A 27,165-nucleotide genomic window follows, 5' to 3' on the forward strand; every position below is an offset into this window, starting at 1 on the left:
TCTAGTTTCTTCATTGTCCCATTCTAGCCCCAGCTTATCTACAGCCCAAGTAATTACATCTAACAACTCAATATAAGATGGGGAAGTGCTCAATATAAGATGGTTCTCCTGTCCACTTGGAGGGAGAGAACTGCACAATTCAGCCATAAGCTCCCCAGAATCAGAGGCCGCTGTAGACAGCATGTCATCATCAAATGGTTCACAACTGAAAGAAATCTCATTTTGGGGTAGGCCGCAAATCATTGCTAACAAAGACAACCAGGTCTGCACAATGCTCCTCTAATGCAAGAACACAACAAAAACGCTTTCCTACGGGGAACAGATAATCCGCTTTCCTGAAGGAAATGAAATCACGTGTAGCACGCTGATATGAGCAAACGTGACATATTTCTTGGGGCGGTGCTGAGTGCTACTGGTCAATAAATGGCATGATGGTATAAAGGCTTCAGACATTTGCCACACCGGAGGTGTTCCCATAGCGACGGTACGCAGCATTGAGTGAACCTATGAAAGGGAACATATGAAAACATTAGAGAATAAAACCAAGACAGAAAGTGAGTTCCCCATGAAATTGAGTTTAATAGAGTTTAAAAATAAGGCTATGATGCAGTTTTAGCAAACTTTTGACAAAAAAAACACAGTAATGACAAGCTGTGGCACACACAGCAAGTCCAGTAAGAGTTAAGGGATATAGCGACTAACACACACACACACTCTTCCACACACACAAATGCAGTATTTCTCAATCATCTCCACACACACTCACACATTTACACACAGCCACCCAAAAATGTGGCGACAAACAAACATGAACAAACTGCAGTATACTTATAAAAAAACAAAAAAAAAAACATGCATAGCTCAGTACAATAAACGTTGATTTTCGAACGATCCACAGAGGTTATACGTCATACGCCGTCTAATACTGTCAACATTATATTAGTCAGTTCCTTAAACATAACAACATCGCTTCAGAAAGGTGTCTGACGTAAAGCAAAATAACGTCCTTGTTCACAAACATGTAAAAAGTTACATTCTGAACCACAAAGTTCATTATGAAAAATAAATACTTGGAATGGTGACGACAAGGATATAAAGATTCCCTTTATGTGTCAGAATTTAAAAGAAACAAAAAGCCCAAAACCGACCCATTTCCCCATAAAAAGTCAAATATCATGTTGCATTTGCTTCAACAGACATCAAGGTACAATAAAAGTGTCGTACAGAGCAGATACAAAAGGAGCACAAAACTCATAATTAGAAAACTTAACACACTCGAACCCAGGCCTGGGACATAAAATACAGACAAAACCCCACATTAATTATCTGGGATGCTTAGTGCTGAAGCAAACAAAACTAAATCCAACACAAGAAATACAAATAATTTATTATACAATCCCTGTCAATTTTTTATTAACATTATTTTGTCCGTTGTTTGTCCATTCAAGAGAGTCACAGAACATCAAAAAGCCTTGGCAATGCAAAATATTTGACAACTAGGCTGTTTAGTATGTGTTATTTGTTCTACATTTCATCCTTTGGTAAAAGGGCAGACCATCTCAACTACGATAAACACTACCATGTATTAGAGCTGCACAATTAATATTTACAAAAAACAAACACCCACACGATTCTGTCTAACAGTCACTGTCACTTGTGTCAACGGAAATCGACAGCTCTCCGTTGAAATGAAAGGGATCATTGCTTTGTCGCTGGTAGTGTAAATGAAGCTTTATGCCCAAATGACAGCGTATCGCCTGTCTATTAAACTTTTGACAAAATCACACCAGAACATTCAGATCCGTCATATATGTTTTAAACAGCTTCACAAAAAGTCTTTTTAACCTCACATTATCGTCATTTCTGTCTTACCATAATTCAAATGATCACAGAAGTACTGGGATAAAAGTTTATAGTTTGGATGTAAACACTGATGTCTACGGTAGCAATCAAAATAGTGCAAATCACCTTTTGAAAGTAAAGTGGCGCTTCCAATAAGGATTGTATCATCATTCATTACATTGTTACACCAGTAGGTGGCGACAAGTGACTGTTAAAAAAAATGGAAAATCATTCATTCAAGAGATTTGTTCAAAAACGCAAATTCATCCATTCATGAAACAAGTGAACGAGTGAGTCACTGAATTATTATTTTTTTTTTAATTATTAATTAAAATGAAATTAAACATTTTAAATAAACTGCAGCAATTAACATTTTGTCCAAACCTCTAGTAAATTACGTTATTTTGTTTAGTTGTCTGTTCAGAATCGTGGGAGAATTGTGATCTCTATTTGAAACAAAAAATCATTTGAATTGTGCAGCTCTACCATATGTTATTCTTTCCAGAGATTATGTTTGTCTATGTTCGGTACTGTCTTTAAAGTGCCAGCAAGCTCTAGCGTGACGGAAGCCCAAATTTCTAGAGCTCCAGGGCTCCGTCTAGGAATGATACAGGACTCATGCAAGCGAGAAATACACACATACAGACACGCACACCATGCTGTAAGGTGCCGAGACATACCACTCGTGAGATCTACGCTAGACAGATAGCAAAAATAGCTCTCTGAGTTTCTATATACATGAACTACACAATGCTACCACTGCCATAGTGCACAGAGAAACCTCTGATCAATTCTGTGAAGAACATAAAAAAAAAAACTCACAAAAATCATCTCAAGCAGCTAACATTACAACAGTTCCCTAAAGTTATATGTTGTAAACCGTTAAGACTTTTTAGCACACGATTTTCGTATTGTTGCGATATAGTTGTGGACGGACTTAAAGTCATTGTTTTGCTCCTTCCTTCATTTCAACACTTATCTCTTTTCTGTCGATGCCAGATTTATATAAAACAATAAAATTAAATAAACATCTAAGCAAAAAATATTAAAGAACTTAATGTGATGTAGGTATTAAGAACAACACTATATAATAATAATATCTGTATTAATAAGAAGAAAAGTATGTTGTAAAATAATAAGCCCATGTGGGTTTGATCTAGAGTTCTCCGCTTAACCCGCAGCAGTGATTTATCAGTCACTCACTGCCAAGCGCAACCTGCCAGACTATAACATAACTGCGCTCGGGTTTGGCAGGAGCCGACTGCAGTTTCAAAGTAGGTTCAGCTGATTCTTCATCTTCATCTCGTCCCAAACCACCATCCTCATCACCTGAGAGAAAAAAAAAGATGGTTTTATAATGTCAGCAGACCATTTTTTCAGTAGCTTTGTTCATTCTCAGAATTTCAAAAATTAGAGAACTATATGAATAGGGTTAAAAAGGACTCCTGGAGACACAGGTACTGAAGCTCTAACCGATTCTGAAGTCGATGTATCCCTCTCCTCCACTCATGATAAGCATGCTCTTGCCATCTGGGGCTGAAGAGTCTGAGGTCTCAGGTGTGCCTTCAGCTCCTGGCACAATAACCTGACCTGAAACACAGCATTAACACATTTGCACTCCACCAATCATTATATCAAACACCAAAGATTTAAAACAATATTAATTTATTAACCCCCTGGAGTCATATGGATTACTTTTTTATTGATGGATGCATTATTTTTTACTTCAAAACACAGCCCCCCATTCACAACCATTATAAACCTTGGAGGACTAAGGATGTTTTTAAATATATCTCTGATTGTGTACGTCTGAAAGAAGATACACCTAGGATGGCGAACAAAGAACAAAGGTAACCAAGAAAATTGTAGCTTTAATAAGGATTAGTCTATATTTAATTTATATTTTATTCAGTGAAGACTGTAAAGTGTTTGATAACTTTATTCAATTTCTGTATATTTCCTACCTGTTAGACAGGTATAAGAAGGCCACAGGTAAATGTGACATTTATTTTAAAGGGTTTATGTGAAGATCGTTTTTAAGCTGCAGTCTGTAAGTTGTGCCTCTTTGTCGCCATCTCTGTTTGAAAGCTGCAATTGCAGTTATTTGCGTAATTATCATCTTTACGTGGGTTGTGCATCGGCTACCAGCAGCATCCTCCACATGTGATATAGCCTACTAGCTGGGACTCCTTTATAAAAAATTGATTTAATGACGCAAAGACGAATGGCTGCATGCTCGATTTTTTTCGCGGAAACCCACTAGTATCAATGTCATTATAAAACATTAATACAAGCTTACCGTTGTGAATCAGGGTAAGGTAGTTTTGAACACTGACTGGTTATGTATTTGCTCAAAAATGTATTTTGATTAATTTTAACAAAAAAAAAAAAAAATGTTATGAACTGCAGCTTTAATATGTGCTTTATAAGTACTATTAAACAACTGATATACAAGCTAATAAGCAACTAGTTGAAAATTAACTGAAAATTGAACCATAAAATAAAGTGTTACCAAAACAACAACAACAACAAAAAACCCAAAAAGACGAAAACATTGAATGGTAATATATGTCAGAAAAGATAACTGGGGGCCACTTGTAGCATTAAAGATACAACAGCGAAGTCAAGTGATAATAATAATATAGCATACTATACCAGTACCTCTCTTATTAGAAAACATTATTACAAGCTTATCGTTGTGAATTGGGCAAAGGTAAGGAGATGTACTTGCTCAAAAATGTTGGATTTTGGATCATTTTTAACCACAAAAAAGTTAAAAATGGACTCCAGTTTTAAATTAAAAGTTGTTATTTTTAAAGCCTAATAAATGTTGAAATTGATAGCTTTTAGTTATAGTGTAATGTTGAATGTACTGTAAAAAATAAAAAATAAATAAATGTCATAGGGACATCAGTACTAGTATTAGTATCAGAGATACTGGCCTTCATTCATAAAAAGATGCCATTAAACAAATTAAACAAATATTTAAAATATACTGTTGGTTGGAGAGTAACTGTGAAATTATTACAATATAAAAATATAAAAACTCCAATGTTTTTAATCTTGATTAATTACAGAGAAAATGTGCAATTCGTTCTTTTTTTTCTTTTTTTTATTGATTGACAGCACTAGTTTTGAGGTCATACCTGGAACTGTAGCAAAGAATTTAACAGCATCCCTGTGGCCATGGAAGCAGAGCTGAGCGTGTGCCATGGAGCAGTACGGTACGTACGAGCCAGTCACAGTACCGTCCACGGTGTCATCGCCGTACACTCGCACTGCTCCACCTGGACGACAGGCGATCGCTCCCACCGTCTTATTAGCTGCTGGGGAAAAAATGTTTAAACACAAGTGTCTAAAGCATCTAATGTTAGCAGTTAGTATCTTGCAGCGCAGATGCCTGTCAAATTCAAAGCACAGCCTTGTTGCGAAATTACTGGGATACAGCCATTAATATTAAAGCATTAAAAGCAAATTTCGATTAGAAGCAGATTCACTGTTGATCAGCTCAGAAAGATGAAGGTGGTTGGAGAGAGAGCAAGATCTGAGAGGAACTAAGAACAAAGAACTTGGAGATGAAATATTGAACAAAGCTGAGCATAAAAGCAAACAAGCCAAGCAAGACAGCTTTGTTTCAGAAATAATCTGCTGTCAACAGTGTGTTTCCCACTCACCCCTCTGACCTAGATATCCACACTGACCTACAGCTACAGAGATGAGATGAGAAAGAGAAGACAGGAGGAGAGAAACAGAGAAGTGGCCAAAGATACTGAAACTAAAGCTGCCTTCCATATCAAATACTGATGTACATATGTTTATGTGTGTTGCCATATTAGCTTACCATCTGATAATGGGATGGATATGATGACACCATTTCCTGTTCCAACCCACAGCCGGTTACAGGAAACCATTAGAGCGGTGATTCTCACAAAAGAGAAGCCCAGTTTTCCTGTTCCTGTTAAAGACATGTGGAGATCCAATCAATTGTGTGTTTATTCCAAAGCATACCATAAAAGGGCTCAAATCTTAATTTCATGTGTTTTGCAGACACGCACTCCTGTTCAAAATGTTTAAAGGTACACTGCGAGACAATGGGTCTTTGCAGGCCTGCTGTCAGGCTAATCTGGGTTTGCAAAAAAAACAAAAAACAAAACAAAAAAAAAACACCCCAAAAATTCTAGCAATACTCAGGAATGTTAAGGTGTAAAGTGATGTTACACCTCAAAACTAAATTTCTCTCAGTATTCTCACCTAACATTTTGCTGACATAAGGCTCAATGTCCACATCCTGGAGATGCTGGAAGGTGTGAGCATGGAAGAGGCGGAGGGTGGAGTCTAGCCGGATGGACACCCAGATCCCATCACCTACCCAGGCCAGCTGACGCACCTGACTCTCCTTACGCGGGTGGGCGTCAAAAGACTTCTGTTTCACCAATACCCAATGAGAAATGTATCACAACACATTGTAAAAATATCATGTTTAAGCAAGTTAAAAGGGTGCTTCACCACTGGCGAAATGGGCTTTCTGTAAAACTTGGCTGCCTATATGGTAGAAAGGTGAAACAATTTTTTAAATTGGTGCTATCTGACTAGACAAAACAGAGAAAAAAAAAGCTGTTGTCTTCCCTTTTGCCAAAAATGGAGGAAAACATCAACACTCATAATGCACTGGGCATGTTGCCGATCAAGGCCACTCCTACCAGTGTCCTCCCAGAGTCAAATACTGCTAACTAATAAATGTTAATGAAGATTAGTACATACAGTAACAAATGTATTGTTCATGGTTAGTTCATGTTAGTTAATACTTTACAATAAGGTTCATTAGTTAAACATTAGTTAAAGTATTACCGATGTAATTAATACTAATAAAAATTGCATGCAACATTTTTCAAAAATGCAAAAGCTAATAGAGTAAGGACTACTGAACCTCTATTTTCATTGCTCTGGGCTGAATGACATAGATCTTGTTCCTGTAGCCGCACCACACTTTATCATGCACAACGGTCATGCAGCGGATTGAGTGATGTGGCCGGCCGAGGTCTAAGAGGTGGTAGTTGGTTAAATCCCACTGGCTGTCTGTAAAAGTAGAAGCAAGATGGTTTTATACAGCTAAATGTCGAAGTTGGGATGAGTACCTGAATTATTAGCAAACTGACAGTGTCTTACCAAGACCTCTGTGGAAGATGGCCAGTGTACCGTCAGCCAGAGCCACCAAAACACGGCCTTTCACATGTCTATGTAGAGAAACCATATAAAATATCATTAGTACTCAATGTTTTCTTTTGATTTCAGCTTAATAATGAATAAAAGTGCAATAAAATATAGCTAAAAAGCAAACTGCTTTATCATCTGGCTACATACATTGAAATCCCACTCAAATATAAAATAAACAATATTCCAAAAGTTATTATCTTCCTGAATTTGTAATGTCACTTTCCACTTACACAATGTTCAAGATGGAATCCTTCAGTTTCACAGCATGAAGACACTTCCTCCATCGAGCGACAGATGAGTGCACGTATAAACTACATAAAAACATTTGCAATTGTCAGATTGATTTTCAATGGTGCAATATAACAAATCATTGATATCCGATTAAACAGCACATTAAACAGCTCTCTAAATCATTTTTCCAGTACAGTGCAGTTGCTATACTGAAGATCTTAGTCAAAGTAAACACAACAAACAAGGCAGGCTGTGTCTTACTGTTGAGTACTTAAGTGTTGATCGTTCAGCTGACAAAAACTGATTTTTCACAAATTTCAATTGGACAAAAATACTACAAAAAATACAGGTTGTAAAAGTGAGATCCACAGAAATATGGCAGTATTTTGTTTTTATGTACAATAAGAAGATAAACATCAACAACAAAACAAATCCATCATTACCGGTCAAAAGTTTCGAATAATTAAAGGGGTCATGACATGAGAAATCAAATTTGTCTTGATCGATTGACATATAAGAGGTCTTTGTACCATTAAAGGTCCCGTTTTTCGTGTTTTTTTTGAAGCTTTGATTGTGTTTATAGTGTGCAATATAACATGTGTTCATGTTTCGCGTGTAAAAAAAACAGTATTTTTCACATAATTTACTTATCTGTATACCGCTGTTTCCACGGTCTGATGGGCTGATGACTTCCTTGTTCTATGAAGTCCCTCCTTCAGAAATACATAACGAGTTCTGATTGTGCCAGCGGTTCCTGTGTTGTGATTCGACAGCAGCTTAGCGCATCTTGCCCGGAAAGGTCACGCCTCTTACCGTAACGTGTGCTGCACATAGTTTTACATGTGGATTATTGTGGTGTTGTGCCGAATGAACACAAAAGACAATAATTCCCGAGAGACTGAAATCTTTAATCTCCACAAGCAGCGACAGAAAATGTACAACGTTAGCACTCAATCAGAAGAGTACCTCATTAGGGAAAACAGCCATTTACATAAACATAGTCCCCTCTTGTGGCCATTATGTGCACTGCAGTCCAACATTAACTATTGCAGTAAGGACACCAAAATTATAATTTTCGGGAACCGAGTTAAACATAAATTGTAACCATTGATCTCTAAGTACAGCGTCCCTGGGAAGGCCAAACAAAGGTGATTGGACTGCAGGATGAAAATAACAGAGTTTCGACGACATGGCGGCAAACACACTCTACAAACGCAACTCTTGCTCTTCTCCGTGGGAGCGCAACAAGACCACGCCCCCCTTTTTTGTGTATTCCTGTGGGCGGAGGTTAGTCAAAAATGTTTTAGTGACGTCATTAAAGAAGGAAGTAGAGGGATGTAGTCCAAACTGGCCGTTCGATGTAGGCGACTTCTGTTAAATAAAATATCTCGCTTGGCATTGAACTTTGAGCTTTAAAATTTTACAGATTTTATTTATACTCTAACAACAACATTACACACTAACTAAAGTTTGAAACATGGGATCACGAAGAACGGGACCTTTAAAACATCCTGCAAGTTTCATAGCTTAAAACGTCCTTCTCATTATGAACAAAGCATTTATTTAATCAAGCTCCAAAAAACGGCTTGTTCAGACGCTTAATAGCTGACATGTCATGTCATGACCCCTTTAAGATTTCTTTACATTTTTTGAAACATGTCTTACCAAGGCTGCATTTATTTAATCAAAAATACAGTAAAAAAAGTGATATTGTGAAATATTATTACAATTTAAAACACCTGTTTTTATTTGTGAACATGCTGTAAAATGTAATTGCATTTTAAAAACTGAATTTTCAGCTTCATTACTGCAGTCTTCAGTGTCACATGATCCTTTAGAAATCATTTTATTATGATGATTTGATGCTCAAGAAACATTTATTATTATTATCAATGTTATTATCAATGCTGCTTAATATTTTGTTTCAGGATTCTTTGATGAACAAAAAGTTCAAACGAACAGGATTTATTTGAAATTTATTTATAACATTATAATAGTCTTTACTGTGACTTTTTATCCATTTAATGAGTCATTGCTGAATAAAGTATTAATTTCTTTCAAATAAACAAACTTACTGAACACTTACTTTTTGAACAATAGTGTATATACTCATATATATATATATATATATATATATATATACATACAAATTCATACTAGTATATAAACTCATAATATATAAAACTCATTTTGCCAATTTATTGAAAATTATATTCTCTCTCTATATTTAAACTTTTGACATTTTTCGAAAAGTTTCAGTATTCAGTGTTTCAAAATAAATGCAGGCAAATTCAAATCTTTATTATCCTTTTAAAGTCTGTTGCCATAAAGGAAATGTATATAGTGCTTGTGGCCAGATGCTCACCAGCCGTTCTGAGCCCCCAGCCACATGGTGGGCAGCGCGCTGCTCATCCGCTGGGTCTCTTCTTTTGCCAGATCCACCTTGCCACCTGCTGAGACTGTATAGTCCCCGTCCTGATCAGACTCCCTGGCAAGGAACCCAATCAAGGATGAGTTCCCATCCAAATCTGGATGTAAATCAACAAAGATAAGATAGAAGGTCTGACTCACCTTTGGTTATCATTCCCTGCTGAAGCCCCAGAAGACTCTGTTCCGAGTGGGTCTGTAAACACATGCTCTGTGTAGATCCCTGGCTGACTGGTGTCCTGTCCTGGGCTCTCCTGGTCTTCCTCAGTGGCCTCCATAGCCTCCTCTGCTGCAGGGACCCCATCTTCACTGGGAGCTCTGGAGAGATCTACAACAGAGGGACTTACAAGTAATGATGGGAGAAACTCTGAATCAAGTGAACCACTTGCTTCACAAAATGATTCACTGTTCAGAAGAGCTTGAAACACTGAAAGACTGGCTGGTCAATGCAACGGACACACATGCATTGAAAATTCAGCCCAAATACCTCTTACAAACTAACTGCATGTGTTTTCATACAAGTATAATCTATTAAATGTAATATACAAATAATTAAAGTAGTAGGGGTAATTTTGTGTAGAAGCAATTAAATAATATTATCCTTTTTGTATTGTACACACATAAGTATTAAATTCATTAAATTTTTTTAAAAGAAATTAACCTACATTACAAAACTGACCCGAGATCAGTTAAAACCATTAGGCACTTGTACATGGGTTCTCCAAATCCATGCCAGCTAGCAACAAACCTTCTGAATTCTGAAATGTTTCAAAACCAAGGCTCAAAACTTTATGACGTAATGAAGCCTCGTTTGCTGAAATCAAGTGACTTGGCAAATCTGAAACAAGTTCAGAACCACTGATTCAAAACAAAAGATTCAGAAATGTTTTGAAGCTTCATGAAGCAGCATTTTTTTTTTTTTTAAATCATTACTTCCAAGTGTCAGGTAAGCCAAGAGTTTACTTTTAAACTTCAAATAGCTCATCCAACCAAAATTCAGAGTCTGAACTATTGGTTCTATAAAAAGTTGCCGAAACAACGATTTATACACCAAGATGCAAAAGGTTCTTACCACTTCCTCTGGCAGGACTCTGTTCTGCTGACTGTTCGTTGACTCCTGTGCTGCCCGTCTGAGATCCTGAGCTGGACTCTTCAACGCTGCAGCCCACCGCTGACACGTCACTCAACACACCCTCACTGCCCTGAGAGCTGCTACTGGCCAATAAACTGTCTGGTCCCGCCTCCAAGTCCTGAGGAATCTCCTCCCCTGCGGGATAGTCTGTCTCCAAGACGCCTGGAAATCACATTACAATAAACTGAATTATTGCTTTTTATTCATATTTTAATGGCAGAGTTAATTGCCTCCTAAGAGTTAATTGTGTGAATTATGTGAATTATTTCTCCACTCTCTTTTTTATCATCTCTTTTTCAAGGCAAACATAAATTTACAATTGGCTTTGCCACATCATACTTAGCACTGCAATCATTTCACTTACTTTGCTGCCATTCAAAGAATTGCAAGCAACAAAACTATAGATGCACCAACGTATCGGCCATAACAGGTATCAGCTAATAAAAGCAATTATTTTCACTATAGGCCATCGGCCAACTGTTAAAACAACCGATGATCAGGGCCAATTATATCCTGACAGTCGAAAGGGGGCGGAAAAACTGCAACTCATACTGTGTGTGAAGAAAATCTCATGTTGAATTTAGGGCGAGTTAATGCGAACATAACGAATTAACAGTTAAAAAATAGTGATGTTAAAGCAGGCTCTATGAATCACTCATAGTTCAAGCCAGGGTTGCCTGGTGAACGCTTTATTCCTGCAACATGCATTATTTGTAGGGAGCTTCCTATCCAATAATCACAAAGAGCTTTGTGCTTTGTTACTTTTGATAAGAAATAAAGTCTCCTCTTTCAAATTCTATACAATTTATCATAAAAATACAACAATAAATGGCGTTTTGATGCTCTTAAATGTATAACCAAGTGTAATGCGGACTAAAATGAGGTTTGACCCCAATTTCAAAGTCAAGGTACAAAGTCAATGCACTCTCTTTAAGTTTGAACACTGAAAAAGGTCTGAGTTGGTTTCATGTAAAGAAGTCACGCTTAAAAAGTAACTTTCTGCTGGAATCAGAGAGTGGTCTCTGTTTTTTTTTTGCCTGGATGTCTTAAATCATGTCTTAATGTTGTCCAAATCACGCAGCCCTAGTTCAATGATACCATTTACATTTTGTATTCGTTTATCGATATAATTATAAACTATTTATGCCTATGACTGAAAGAAACATGAGTGTACAACAGATGATGTGTACAAATATGCTTGTTATAAGGGATTTACAATTCTGACCTGGTACACTGGCGATACACAGCACACATGAGTTACAGACGTAGAAGCTGTCCAGCAGGTCATCAGGCCGTGTCACATCTATGACCATCACTTTCGTGGAGGAGTGAGTGCTCGTACAGATCCAAACACGACTGGACATCTCCACATGCACCGTCTGCTCCCGTTCCTGTTCCTGTCAACACACAGAATAGCACTGCATGGAGAACTAATACTTTAAATATTTATTATACTGCAAAAACTCAGTATTTTGTCTTGTTTTCCAGTACAAATATCCTCAAACATCCTTAAAATCAAGATGCAATGACTTGAGAACCAAAATGACATAAGATAACAAGTGTTGTTTTCTGAAAAAATATATGCAACTTTATGTGTAGAACAAGCAAAAATGTCTGCCAATGGGGTAAAAAAAATACTGTTTTTAAATGTTACCCAGAATGCATTGTTTTTACGGTATTTTACTGTTTCAAGGAAAGTTTTTTACTGTGTAAGTTTGTTTTGTTTTTTACAGTTATTTTTTAGAGTGTATGCAAAATAAACTTTTTTCCCCTTTAAATTATGTCTATTTTTGACTCCCTCATGGGAATTCAAGCCCAAATGCCTAGTTTAAAGGACCCATATTCTACACTTTCGTAGCATTTTCATTTGTTAAAATCCATTTACAATGTTATTCAAGGTTTCTTACATAGTCATTAAAAACTAAATTATTACTGATTTTGATTTACCTCACCCTGATTTATAGGTTTGTGCCACTGTGCCTTTCTGTATGTATATGCATGTAGTTTCTATATATAAATGATCTTTATTATGATTGGCTAGGCTAAGTAACACACTCACCAAGATTCTACATTCCAAACAGGTTATGTAAATATGGCCGGCTATTAATGAGCTCATACTTTTGATGCCATGACCATCATGATTTCAGAATGAGCTTTGTCTAATTTCTACATCAAGCTCTTGTACTTCAAACAAGTTCATGTTTTCCATGTTTATCGAAATATTTTACTTTATGTTCCTGCTCCAGCTGATCTAGGCTACTCTGAGAGCCTTTCCTATGTTTGGAGGTGTCATTCTCCACCGTAGACTCTTCACCAGAAATGCCAGAGCCTCCATCACATGACCGCCCACCTGAGAGGTTCACTCCAGCTGCACACAGGAGCTGCACAGGGGAAAATCAGAAAAATAGATATATTAGAGGCTGACAACAGGAGTTCATATATCAGCAAAGTAAGGTCTGGCGAAGGTTGTGAACCTGAATAAGTGAAGCGAAATGCACAGGAAAACTGAAAAAGCAGTATGGTCTGATTTCAATTATTTTCATATTTAATGTCATTATGATTTTCAAACTATTCATACTTCGTCTTTCCTCATTAAATTACCTTCCTTCAAGTCCTCACCTTCATAGAAGCATCTTTCTGCTCCAGTGGCTTGAGACACACAGGAACAGGTAGGTTTATTTTGTTCTCTGCATGGCCACCATTGGCAACCTAAGCAGAACAGGATAATAGTACAATTATATATATTTAAAATAAATGTAGAAAATATGGAATAAAAAAAATTAAGATAAAGGCAAATGTTGCAGTGTTTTTAAATATCACATAAGACAAGATAAAAACAAAATAAAACAAACAAAATAAAATAAAAAACAACAAATAAAAATAAATCATAAACAGGGTTTGTACACATTTTTTCCTATAAAATGTTAAAATCAGAAGTCAAAAATTACTTTTGAAGCAAATATTCATGACCTAACGTTCCATTAAAGTCTATACATGTAGACTGTTTTTTAACTTTCTTTAATTTTCTTTTTATTTCCTATGTAAAGACTGCTCTAAAATACTGTGACCTTTTTGTTTTGTTTTTTTGTGTTGTGTTTACATTTGAATACATCCTTTTTTCTTATTTTTCTTCTTTTTTAACTTGTGACTCTTGATTTCGTACAATCTGTAACATGTTTATATATGTTGTGATACTGTTAATGTTATGTTGATAATATGGGCAAACAATAAAAAAAAAAAAAAAAAAAAAGTCTATACATGTAAAATAAGGATCATATCATATCATAGCATATCTTAACTAAAATTAATTATTAGAATTAATAAACAAAATTATGAACCTGTAAATTAGCATAATAGGACCCCTTTAAGAAAAAGATAGTTCAATTATAGATTTTTTTTTGTAAAATTATATTATATTATATATATATATATATATATATATATATATATATATATATATATATATATATATATATATATATATATATATATATATATTACAAAAAAAAAAAAAATATCTATAATGAGTTTCATAAAATAAAATAAAAAATAAATAAATAAATAAAAAAATTAAGACAAAAATCATTGCCTGTTTGTGAATATAGACTATCAAATTTCCTCTCTGGGGACAAATAATTTAACTATCTATCTATCAAGATGTAGGTCTCTTGCCTTGCATTTGCCTGGGAGACTCCAGCCATGTGCAGTCACCCTGCCATCCTCTTTCTGCATGTGGGCTTTCACATGCTGGTACTGGGCACGCTTCTGTTCCCGTCGGGACAGAGAACCACCCGAGTCCACCCTAATGACAAAAAAACAGAGAAAACAACAAAGAGAGGAGGAGATCAGAGCATGATGAATTGAGTTTGACGTGCTGTGCGATGCCAGACGACATCCTCATATGAAGTTTCTAGATCTAAATGGCTCTCAACAGACATAAAATTTGTAAAAAAAAATTCAATATTTTTGACAAGGTAAAACAGAAGAGTTACTCTTCTTTGAGGAAGTCGAATGCTTTGGATTTTTCTCTGGGAAACTGGGAGAAGGTGTTGCTCTTTTTCATGATGCTGGGTGGGTTGTACTTGACGTTGGACTGTAAACCTCTCGCTGTGTTGCTGGATGTTGAGGAACTGGAGGAACTGAACAGGTGACTGAAGCTGGAACAGGACACAGAGAGATGGATGTGAACAGGCACATTTGTGATCTGAAGGACTAGCATGGATTGGATGAATTTTCAAGAGCAGTTGAGATAAAAGGTCTTACAATTGCCTGATGCTTGATCTCTTCTTCTCTGCAACTTCAGAGTTCTCCCTTGAAGCTCTGTGAAAAAACAAGACATCACTGTAGGAGAGCCGTAAGCAACCAGATATGCGTCTCTGTGTGGCTCCGTGGGGTTTTTGCTCATGAGCCAGAAAAACTGGCCTACTTTCTTGGACAATTAGTATGAGAACAGAGCTCAATTTGAGCGTAAAAAAGAGGGTCTGGTCAGACACTGAAGACAGCAGAAATAAACAAAACAGTAACACCATAGATGTGGTTCGTTTGGCTGCTGTGCTAACAAATATACGTGACCTGTGCTGTCAAAATGAGTCAGAATGCACCCGGGCTAATTTCGAACTACAAACGAAAAACTGAGGTTTTCACAAAAATTAGTTCATTAAGCCTTTATCTAGCGATCCCAATGCCCCAAATCGCAATTAAACATCTAAAAGTATCTTTATTTCAACTTTGTGAATATTCATAGTTAATTCTCAGTGGCATGAATCTGAACCAACGAAATGTGATTTTCAAACTCATGCTGATGTAAACTAAACTATCTTACTTGCGCTGACTGACAGATCTGAAGCGCTCACAAAGACGCCTCAATCTTGATATACACATATACACAGAATTACAGTATTCATGCAAACATAATCTGTTATATCTTAAAAGTTGCAATATGTAAGATTTTTGCCGTAAAATATCCAAAAAACCACTAGGCCAGTGTTATATATTTTGTTCACTTGAGTACTTACAATATCCCAAATGTTTGCAACTATTTGTAAATCTTAAAATTGCAATTTTAATCAAGGCTCCGGGACGTGTGAGGAGTCGTCTGTCGATTGGGTCATACCCGTGTTACCCTCGGTTTCCGGTTTTATTTTGTAGAAACCATGGAAACACCAAAGATGCTTTAATATATTACATGTTTTAATAGACAAGGGAACAACTGTTTTGATATATTTATAGACAGAAAACCGATTATTGTTATATAGATCAACACGTTTAGTTTAGTTTTTTTTTTTTAGTTTTTCTTGCGAGTACCATGCTTTACCATGCCTCAGAGAAAAACACTATTTTGTCAAGTAGCTAACATAGCATAATCAGATGCAGCTTTATTTTTAGTAGCAGTAATACAGAATTTTCTCCAAATTAATTGCATGCCATTTATCAACATAAGCCATCCAGCATTTAATATATTCTAAAATCGATCAATCTTACTGCAGTGTGTCTCAAACAAGTGTCTCACAGCAGCCGCCGAGTGAACGCACAGAGTAACATTATAACTAGGGATGCTCACATTGAACGTTTAACCGTTAACCGAAAGTAAGAATTTTAACCGATTAATACTATCAGTTAAATGTTTTTTTTGTTTTGTTTTGTTTTTTTTTAATTGTTTGCTGCATGGTTAAAGAAAACTATACCTCTATATACCTCTATATTTTATATTATATATATATATATATATATATATATATATATATATATATATATAACTCGCGGGGCGTTTCACACGTGCCAGACATATTTCGCTAAGCAACCAGCAAAATGAAGCGAGCGAAAAAGAATACTGACCATTTCGATAGAAAGGGTCAGGCGCGCCGTTGGCGCGGGGGACAGGGGGATCAGGACCCCCGCAGTTTTGAAAAGACAGAATTCGACCCCCGCACTTTTGATAAGGGCTGCTTCAATCAGTCACAATATATCATCTTTTAGCTTAGGATATATTTTTTTTTCAAATGAAACCATTTTCACGTTTCTGTGAGCTTTCGTTCATAAATAATCAACTGTTTTGTCGCAGATGTGAAGAAGAGGAAACGCGCGCTCTCGAACAGAGAAACACGCAATCTCCAAGCAATCGATGTGTGCTAACGTTTTAGGACAGGTCGATGGTATATATATCGTGGCCGAACGTTAGCGTTTGTCAAATCAAGCAAAACCGTCCATTCACAAACCGAAAAATTTGACACTTTAAGGTAAGAGGCTGATCTCTCAGATTGACGCGCGAGCTGGCATGACTGAAGGATTTGTAGTTTATGGACTGTTTTGAGTTAAAAGCATTGATGGCATCTATAAAAGAGATATCTAAAAGCGAAACGAAAATTATTGCCTCGACCGGCGACACAGTGGGAGGACGCACGAGAGGAGACCTGCGCGTTTAATTGGTATGTGTATAGCTACTGTAATACTGCATTTACAAAGCTTATCAGTGGCATACACTTTGATCACGAAAGTGAAAGTGCCTTTTGCGGTCGCATCGCGGTGCCCCTGCGTTCCCATTTCTCTCGATGGGAACCGTGAGCTCCAGTCCATTACAATTAGGGCCATGGTATACTTCATTTCCCGCATTCCGCTCAGTCTCGTGCGCGAGCCTTTCAAAGAAACTCCTTTGCTCATGAGCGCGGAAAGACGCGTTGGGTATGCACACGTGCACCGTCCGTGGTCATAACAATAACAATCCTTGAGGTAACGTTAGGCCTGCTATTTTTATTTGACGGAAAAAAATGTCTAAAATACCTGTTGTTCAAAGCTTCAATGGATTCACCGTGTTTTTGTTTTGTCTTTTTAATTTGTTAAACAATTAAGTGAAAAATATTTAGTGTAGGCCTATTTATTTTATGCCTTTTATTTAAATTATTTTTTTCTGTTGTCAGAAACGCTGCAGGTGCGTGACAATTTGATAATGTGAATCCAGGTTCTGTTGTATCTGTTCTATGCTGCTGTTTGCATGTTAAAATAAACCCGTGGAAGACACAGACACTCGTCAATTGTATTTTTTATTTAATGTCATAGCCTATATATGTCATATTATCATCATATAGGCTATACAATATTATAATCTTATCAGTTAACGACGGTTAATAATCGGATAACGAGCGTCGGTTGTCGGTCGAGAAATTTAACCGAAATAAGCATCCCTAGTTATAACATTTTCAACACACTCAAATGTATCTAATAGTGATGTGTCGTTCTTGAACGATTCGTTCATTTTGAACGAATCTTTAATGTGACTCGGGAAGAATGAGTCGTCTTGGGGGGTGATTCGTTCAGTCGCGCATGTGCAATATTCTACAGGTTCTGTACTGCTAGTAGTAGTTCACCTGATGATTCAATTGATCAGTTCATTTCATGAGTCTTTCGGGTTTTGAGTCGTTCCTTAATCACGTGACAGACCCATACGCTATGCTGTGTGACCCAAGCACATTATATTTATTAGTAAATAACGTTAACTCTCCAGTTTTGTTTGAGTTTGTGTTACAACTGTTAAAGCTGAAGTTATCATAACCTTGATGTCTTAAACTAACATTAATAATTCAAATTCAAAATGTTATTTGCTTTTAATTTATGTCATTATGTCCTTTTTGAGCAATCTTCTTATACATATATTAGACTAATATGTCAAGTCTGACTAGGAAAAGCAATTATTATAACAGCAAACTCAAAATTGGAGTAAAAATGAACAAACTAGGCTATAAATACTTTGTATTGTAGGCTTGGATTATTATATTATTATATAGCCTAGTGTTTATTTACAGATAGACAGTCAAAAAGATAAATTAATCAATACTTTATTCATAACAGGGCTTTATTTATTTATAATAACACACCACAGATCCTCAAGAAACAGTAACAAAAACAGTGACAGAAATGTCAGAAATAACGTATGGGTCTGTCACGTGATTAAGGAACGACTCAAAAACCCGAAAGACTCATGAGATGAACTAATCAGTTCTCTTACCGGCTCAGAATGCATGGTTTAGCATATGGGACTGCCTGTCACGTCATTAAGGAAGGACTTAAACCCGAAGACTTGTCAGACAAGAGGTGAGGTGAGCTTAATCAGCTTTTCATAAACTGAAGACCCAGGTAAAGAATTAATCATTTCTGAATCTTATAGCATTGTAGTTTTGTATTGTTTGTAGTGTGATCAATGTTTGCATAAGTAGTAGATGTGTTGGGGAAGTAACACGTAACATTTTAATTAAATTTTGCTAAAATGAACGAAATGACTCGAAAAAAGATTCGTTCATTTTGTTGAACGAGACTCAAAAGTCTGAGTCAGTAAAATGATCCGAACTTCCCATCACTAGTATCTAATATGATAAACGAGCTGCATTACCTCATACTCGTGACCGGAAAAGCGGAAGCAGCGCCGGCGACTGCGGCATAATAAAAGTGTTGAAGAATCGCTCCAGCGGCCTCGTTCAGCTCCCACAACACTCGGTCCTGCTCTGCTTCATACTACAGTAACGTTAATAATCACATCCATGAACATGATTTCTTCCCGAGTCCTATCCCTTTTCTTTTGCACCAGTACTTGAGGTGGAGATCACATGTCCCAAGATTCCGCTCTCAAACTTGCCGTCATCAAGCTACGCCTTTGTTTTGAATAGGCCTCTAGTGACCTCTAGCGGACAGAAATCTTACATACTGCACCTTTAAGCGAACGTTTGGTTAACTGTTGTGGAAAAACATCTGATGTGTAACATTATATCAGATCTGTGTGATACAGTAGGTCTTAATATATATGGGCTGTCTGTTTCATTAATGTTAATCAAACAATTGTGGAATCATGGGGGAAAAAAAGTCATTTATATATTTTTTCCTATAGATATGGGTTTTGAATAAATTTGTGCCAAATTTGGTGGTGTTACCAGGGATTTTAAGGTATGGTTTTAGGCTAGGTGATTTTGTTTTGTAACCTTCAGAAAACTTTAAATCGATTTTTCTCAAAATGGCCTTTGCTGACTCAAACAGGTGTAGCTCAGTCAATTTTTGACTGGAATTACTGACAACTCATTTCAGGCAGTTCAGAATAGCTTCTTTCCTTTAGGTGACAATAACTTTGTTGTGCATTTTGATCTTTGAAACTTTGCAAACCTTTTACATTCACAAACAGCCATATTACACACTACATGAAAGGTAATACCCGAACAAGCATAATAGGGGCACTTTAAAGATTAAATATCCTTTATTTACAGTACTGTGTTACAGTGAAATGTTTACCGGATCATTTCTGTCCACCTGACTGCCTCCTGCAGCTCCATCAGTCTCTCCTTGTACTGATTTCGCTCCATCAGGACTCGAGCCATCTCCACCCGCGTGAACCTTCTCCTCTGAGCTGTGGGCACATCGCTCTGCGGAAACCCAACGAAAGTGGACACAAAGTTACACACACATATGGGCGTAGCATTTATTATTTCAACATGTATTAGCTGTCATTACATGTTTTCAAATATAATAATATAATTTGCCAAACTAGCAATGGAACAAATCACATAAAATGTAGACTGAATATGTATTAGCAACAATTTCTGTGACAAACAAGTTATACTTTCATGTGGCTTCAGAAGAACTGAAATATGCACTCCCGTTAAAAAGTTTAGTTCAGTAAAGTTTATTAACTTTTCTGAAAGAAGTCTCTTATTGCTCACCAAGGCTGTATTTACTTTATCAAAAATATAGTAAAAACAGAAATATTGTGAAATATTATTTCAATTTAAAAGAACTTCTTTCTGTTTTAATATATTTTGATATATTTGATTCCTGTGATCAAAGCTGAATTTTCAGCATCATTACTCCAGTCAGTCAAATGATCACATGATATATATATATATATATATATAAAAAATAATACTCACCTCATCTTCATCTTTATTATTGTTCTGTTTGGCAACTTCTGTCTCCACTTTCACTCTGTGTTATAAAATATTTTTATGAGTCCCTAATTTTCACTGCAATTGTACAGTCTAGTTACACATTTAATTACATTACAGTCCAAGTAGCATGTTATGAAAAAGACACAAATTAATGTGATATAAACATCACCTGTGGCTGCTAACCTGAATATGTAACGTTTGATTTATTCTACTACTGCATGATAACTAGACCTTGAAAACTACCTATAAACGAGCCCCTTTGGCTTTTTATTTGGACAAAGCAATGACTCACTTTTTGAGTTCCTCCTCCAGCTCCTTGTTTTTCTCCTCTAGTTTGGTTTTGGCCAGCAAAACCGCATCCAGCTCCCCCTGAAGAACCTCTTTCTCACAGGAGAGCTCATCCACACGAGCAATCAGATCATTCTTCACCACGTTCAACGCATTTCTGTGCACACAAACATGGGGTCAACAACAAAGCCACATAAAACAGGAAATAAACTGTAAAAAGCAAAAAAAACTTGACTCACTTCGTCTCAAGCAATTGAACATTTTCCTGAATAAGATTCTCCACCTCACGACTCATGCCTGCAAAATACAACACAAAATGATTACAGTAAAACCAGGGCAAACTGATGACAACTGCAATGATCTGATGATAAAAACACTGTTCACAAATCCAAAACGTTTGAGATGAGTTTTATGTGCCCTGTGTTTTTAGGTTGGACAGGCCATATGAAGGGTCTTACCGGAAAGACTCGGATGTGAAAGCGCATGCACTGCATGTGTTCGACAGAGAGACAGACACATGGAGAGTGAAACAGGAATGGACAGCTGTGAGGTGAGAGTTAACAGGTCACAGAAAAACCAAGAGAGATGCTGGAAAGAGTGGAGAGTCCACTGACAGATCAGCACGACTATTCTACCACATTTAGATTAGATATATAACTAGGCCCACACTGAATTCATGCCAAGTTTATTTAATATTATGGCTGACTTGGGTAATTTAAGTAATTTTGGGGGTATAAAATTATTTTTGAGCTACGAAAATTAGCTCTACGAAATTTTAGGGATGCTCAAAATGTCTAAGTTACAATGCCTTTATGACTAAATCTTTAAAACATGTAATGCACATTATTTATTTGCACAAAGTATTTGGTTGAAAACTGTTCTTGATCAATATTTTCTGATAAAAATGTGTTTTACCTTTTAAAAGTGCCTTGCCTTTTAAAATACATATAATATATATGCCACCATTCAAAAGTCTGGGATTTGTAAGATTTTTTTGAAAGAAATTAATACTTTGATTCAGCAAGGACATATTAAATTGATCAAAAGCAACATTAAATATATTTATAATGTTACAAAATATTTCTATTTCAAATAAATCTGTTTTTTTTGTTGTTTTTTTTAACCTTTTGTATTCAAAGAATCCTGAAAAAAAAAAAAAGTAAGTACTGTACTGTACCCCAGTCTCCAAAAAATATTAATCAGCACAGCTGTTTTCAACACTGATAATGATAGGAAATGTTTCTTGATGATCAAATCATCATATTAGAATGATTAATGTAGGATCATGTGACACTGAAGACTGCAGTAATGATGCTGAAAATTCAGCTTTGAAATCACAGGAATAAATGACATTTTAAAATATATTCATATAGAAAACAGTTATTATAAATTGTAACAGTATTACAAAACACTACTATATATATATATATATATATATATATATATATATATATATATATATATATATATATATATATATATATATATATATATATATATATATATATATATATATATATAGCACTGTTTCACAAACTTTATCATGTGTAAATCCACAGAAGATTTCTATAATAATTACTGCAGAAAATGTGAAAACGTCAGCAGATTCTGTGTGGCCTTGAGAATAATGTGTGCTACATATAGTTGAAAATAAGGACATTAGGTAAAAATGTTCATATGTTGCTGCTCTAGTCCAAACCCATATGGCTGGCACCATTTATTTGCTGTATGATTTAGTTAAAGGGGAAAGTATGAAGACATATGAATGGAAGATTTAGATGCTAAGAATGATGCTAAGTGAAAAAGAGGAAAAGATGCCGACTCTATGACATAAAGAAGCAAGGATGTCATACACACCGGAGTACTCCACTGCGGTTAGAGGGAAGAACAGGACAACAGGGCATGGAGAGAGAAATCTGGGTCAGTTCAACATGCAGAGCAGAGCATCATGGGACTGTGCCACTATATCACAGAGCTCATCTCATTATGATGGAAATTACACACATTTAATGTTTCGAAAAATCAAGCTCAGGTAAAAATGTCATGTTTGTGTAATACGCTTTTCTCTTCAATATCTGAAAATGAACAGCAGTAAACGCACCCAACAGATCTGCTCCTTCATCCACGTCTCCAATCAAACCTGTGCCTGCTGATGACACTTCTTCAAAGAGAGAGTCCGTGTTGCGGTCAAACGCCATGTTCTCAATCCCTCGGGTCGGGGTACTTCAACACATCAGCAACAAGCATGTTACATCCTTCAAATATATGCCAGAACTGGATTTCTTCTGAGAGGGAAACACTGCAGTTACTCAGTTAAGTTCAGTTTAGAGAATCCTATTAAACTGAGGTTTTAATGTGTCATCTCCATTGTTGGGAAAGTTACTTTTAATGCGTAACAATATTGCGTTACTTGCTTAAAAAGTAACTGATTACTTAGTTACTTTGTGGAAAGTAATTGTTACATTACTTTTCAGGTTCATTATCTCACCTGGCTGAGGCTCGCTCTCTTCCAGGCTTTGCAGGAGATTTTACTGTAGAATTCATTTAGCAACATAGCCTATATAACATACACCTTCATTTTCTTTTAAAAACACATTTAGAATATTATTCTATTCTGAGCACTTACAATGTTTCCTGACCCCTAGAGCTAAGTATGCCATACAAAAGATCTCTTAACTTTACAATATTACCTACTGTACAATTCTCTTTTTATTGAAAGTTGAAAATAATGTGTTGCACTTTCGTACATTTTCTCTGTTCTTGCGCACACTTGAGTGTGCATGTGTAAGTGACTGTGTTATGGAGGAGAGAGAGAATTTTAATTCAGTACTTTAAAAAAAATGTTTAAGCAAGTTAATTAAAATGAAAAGTAATGTGCATTACTTTTTTTAAAAAAGTAACTCAAATATTACATTTATAAAGTAATGCATTACTTTACTCTGATTTCAATATGCACCTTACTTGAGTTATTCCAGCACTGGTCATCTCTATCAAAACCTTGTACACTGCCTAAATAAACAGTATTTCTGGGCATCATAGACACATTCAAATGTTTCAGACAAAGCGTTTGATTTTTTGGTTACCTTGCACCTTTATATCCGAGGTCCATGTCCAGCTCTGGGGTGGACTCAATAATGGCCTGAACATCTGACTTCTCCTCATTATCAGCCAGACCTGAATAATCAGAATGGACAATTACATATTTGTCTGTCTTGTTCTGGGGACTGAATGCATTTAACAAGTGATCTGCAATATGTACTCATATTACTCATAGTAAACTCTTGTCAAGAGTGAGTGAAATTGTTCTTTTTTCACTCATACACTTTGATAACAAGGTCTGAAAAGCACATTAGGTAGTGTAAATTCTGACTGAGGAACAGATTTCTATTTTCCAGTGAAACAATACATGGTTGCTAGAGTTTATTCCTGAATTGCATCTTATATTAGTATATATTCATGTAGCTCAATCAGTAGAGAATGAATTCGTAAAAACAATTGTACTTTGAATGCAATGTAAGTTGCTTTAAATAAAAGTGTCTGCCAAGTGCATAACTGTAAATGTAAATGACAAATTTCTGTTCAAAAGTTTGGGGTAAGTAAGCTTCCATTCAGCATGGACACATTAAATTGATCAAAAGTGACAGTAACGACATTTATAACGTCACAAAAGATTTCCGTTTCAAATAAATACTGTTCTTTTCAAACTTCTTTTCATCAAAGAATCTGAAAAAAATATATATTTATCATGGATTCCACAAAAATATGAAGCAGCACAACTGTTTTCAACATTAACAATAATCATAAATGTCTCTTGAGCATCAAATCATTATTTTAGAATGATTTCTGAAGGATCATGTGACACTGAAGACTGGAGTAATGATGCTGAAAATTCAGCTTTGAAAAATCACAGAAATAAATTACATTTTAAAACTTGTCATAATATTTCACAATATCACTGTTTTACTGTTTTTTGATCAAGTAAATAAAAAAATTAAAATTTAAAAAAAAAACTTACCAACCCTGCACTTTTGAATGGTAGTGTAAAACAGTAAATGAAGCACCATCTGCATAACATTCTGCAATTTTAGAGTTATTTAAATTTCTGTTGATGCTTTCCATCCACAGTAAAAGAGTGTCTAACCCGCAGAGACGCTCCTGGTCCCGGGAACAGCCTGAACCTCTGTGTTCTTCCAGAATCCATCTCCATCCTCTCGATGAGAGTCCAGGGCCAGGTCAGAGGCCGTAGTGGACATGGGAGTGACAGACTTTGAGCCACCCTGGCTGAGGTCAGATAGCTCATCCTGAAATCATTCAATGCACAATGATCATTACGTGAAGGTCAGAGGTCACAGCTCAGGGACAGAGAAGAGCATGAAAAACATGAAAGCTTAGAGGGGTAGGGATATTGACTTTATCCCTGCACATTAAACAACCTGAGGTGAGACCAACACACACACAGGACTGACACAATGAAAAATATAATGAATAATATTCATAACTGCTGGCACTGAAACTCATTTGAAAAGGGGATTATGAAATTGGTGTCAAATAATAACTAGATAAATCAATGTCAGTTCAGGATAAAGGTATGAAAATAGAATAAGACTGTAAAAACAAGAGAAACACTAGACAGCTCATTGATGCTACTGTAAGAAAGCTCACAAGATACACAAATAACAACAAAACAAAACAGAGAACAGTGATTAGAACACCAAAAAACTTTTTGAGATTGACTGATACAGATTATTTTTTAACTGTCTGATATCCAGAAACAAATTCAAATATTCTTTACTTTGTGCTTTTAGTAATACACAATAATAAAAAATAATTATTAAAAAAAAATATTTAAAATTATGCATAATAATAATAATGATATGTTATTATAAACATCCAAAGTTGTTTTGTAACATTGATGGTTAATTGTTAGCAAATACATTTTTTAAATGTATAAGCTATAAGTTTATATGCAGAACAAATTCTACTTTTTTACAATAATAAAAAAAATATTAATACAAAAACAATTATAAAAAATGGTTTTAATAATAACAGAACAATGCAAAAGTGTATGCATAATAATAATAATTATAATAATAGTGTTGTCAATATAATCGTGCAAAGTTGTTTTGTAACTTTAATGTTTAATAAAAATGTGTATACAAGTTTATAATTTTATCCAAACAATTCATGAAATAAGTGATTTGTCTATGAATACCTTACCAATGTTAAAGAACTGAAAAAAAAGTTTTTAAAAATCACCTAAACCAATTATCGGTCAATCTCGACAAAAATATTGCAACACAGAGAGATTTACCATTTACACACAACACACCCCAAACAACAAAGCAAACCATTAACAAATGAATAATGAAATAAGTTAAAAGTATTGCTGTGAATACAACAACTGAAATCAATGCAGTCATTTATAGAACAGAAAAAAAGAAAAGCTACATTAAAGCCAAGTGTTGGGGGTAGCATGTTAAAGTCAGCAAGAAATCAAAATTGACCCCCATCTACTTTGTTAGTGCATATTACTAATCTTGTGATGAACAAATCATCCGAGCAATTTAATCCCAAAACTTTTTTTTTTTTTGTATTTGTAATTTTTGATCAAAATCTGAAAAAGTACTTCCCCTCTGGAATGGCCTTCCTTCTCTGATGATATCAGTTTGATATCAGCCTGGATAGAACATCCCCTCCAACTGTCAGTCCGAATGGAACGCCCATTTTCTAGATCCAATCAATTCCCCCAGGGAAAAACAAGCCACGCCCTCTATTTTTCTCATTCAATAGAATGAATAAAATAAATGTAACCTACTAAAATTGAAAAATTTTATTGCTAACTGTTTTTGTTTTACATACCCACACACTTTAGCCAAAATAATACAAAACTAACTTTACTTTCCACTACTCAAAATAATCTAACAGAGTTACTTCTGTCAGGAGTAAAGAAATAAATGTAACACATTTCTTTTAAAAGTAACATTCCCAAACAACACAGGTTAAAACGAAATAATAGCTACAATGTGTGTTAAAACTAAAGACAAGCAACACTATCAGCTACCATTTTGATTAAAAAATGTGAATGAATAATGAAATCTAAGACAGCGTGAA

The 27,165-nt window shown here is 35.6% G+C and overlaps 1 protein-coding gene across 10 annotated transcripts in view; it reads right to left on the bottom strand.

Annotated features, from left to right (window-relative positions):
* Positions 1-565: 565 nt before the first annotated feature.
* Positions 566-27,165, bottom strand: part of spag9a (sperm associated antigen 9a) — a 39,544-nt gene continuing 12,944 nt past the window's right edge. For 4 of the 10 annotated variants that reach the window (XM_067381462.1, XM_067381456.1, XM_067381454.1 and 1 more), the window contains 26 exons: positions 25,196-25,355; positions 24,138-24,228; positions 23,156-23,277; positions 22,912-22,923; positions 21,294-21,351; positions 21,059-21,211; positions 20,749-20,803; positions 20,114-20,244; positions 15,110-15,166; positions 14,839-15,003; positions 14,519-14,648; positions 13,466-13,555; positions 13,075-13,227; positions 12,072-12,243; positions 10,787-11,008; positions 9,859-10,042; positions 9,653-9,775; positions 7,287-7,367; positions 7,009-7,076; positions 6,770-6,918; positions 6,094-6,265; positions 5,684-5,797; positions 5,517-5,549; positions 4,989-5,168; positions 3,316-3,432; positions 566-3,171 (listed from right to left, as the gene is read on the bottom strand). In XM_067381462.1, the coding sequence (XP_067237563.1) occupies positions 3,038-3,171; positions 3,316-3,432; positions 4,989-5,168; positions 5,517-5,549; positions 5,684-5,797; positions 6,094-6,265; positions 6,770-6,918; positions 7,009-7,076; positions 7,287-7,367; positions 9,653-9,775; positions 9,859-10,042; positions 10,787-11,008; positions 12,072-12,243; positions 13,075-13,227; positions 13,466-13,555; positions 14,519-14,648; positions 14,839-15,003; positions 15,110-15,166; positions 20,114-20,244; positions 20,749-20,803; positions 21,059-21,211; positions 21,294-21,351; positions 22,912-22,923; positions 23,156-23,277; positions 24,138-24,228; positions 25,196-25,355 (3,126 nt within the window). In that variant the 3' untranslated portion in view covers positions 566-3,037. The remainder of the gene's footprint in view (positions 3,172-3,315; positions 3,433-4,988; positions 5,169-5,516; positions 5,550-5,683; positions 5,798-6,093; positions 6,266-6,769; positions 6,919-7,008; positions 7,077-7,286; positions 7,368-9,652; positions 9,776-9,858; positions 10,043-10,786; positions 11,009-12,071; positions 12,244-13,074; positions 13,228-13,465; positions 13,556-14,518; positions 14,649-14,838; positions 15,004-15,109; positions 15,167-20,113; positions 20,245-20,748; positions 20,804-21,058; positions 21,212-21,293; positions 21,352-22,911; positions 22,924-23,155; positions 23,278-24,137; positions 24,229-25,195; positions 25,356-27,165) is intronic. The other 6 variants (XM_067381457.1, XM_067381455.1, XM_067381458.1 and 3 more) reach the window with 5 other exon arrangements.

This window comes from Chanodichthys erythropterus, chromosome 3 (assembly GCF_024489055.1).
Source record: "Chanodichthys erythropterus isolate Z2021 chromosome 3, ASM2448905v1, whole genome shotgun sequence".
NCBI lineage: Eukaryota > Metazoa > Chordata > Actinopteri > Cypriniformes > Xenocyprididae > Chanodichthys > Chanodichthys erythropterus.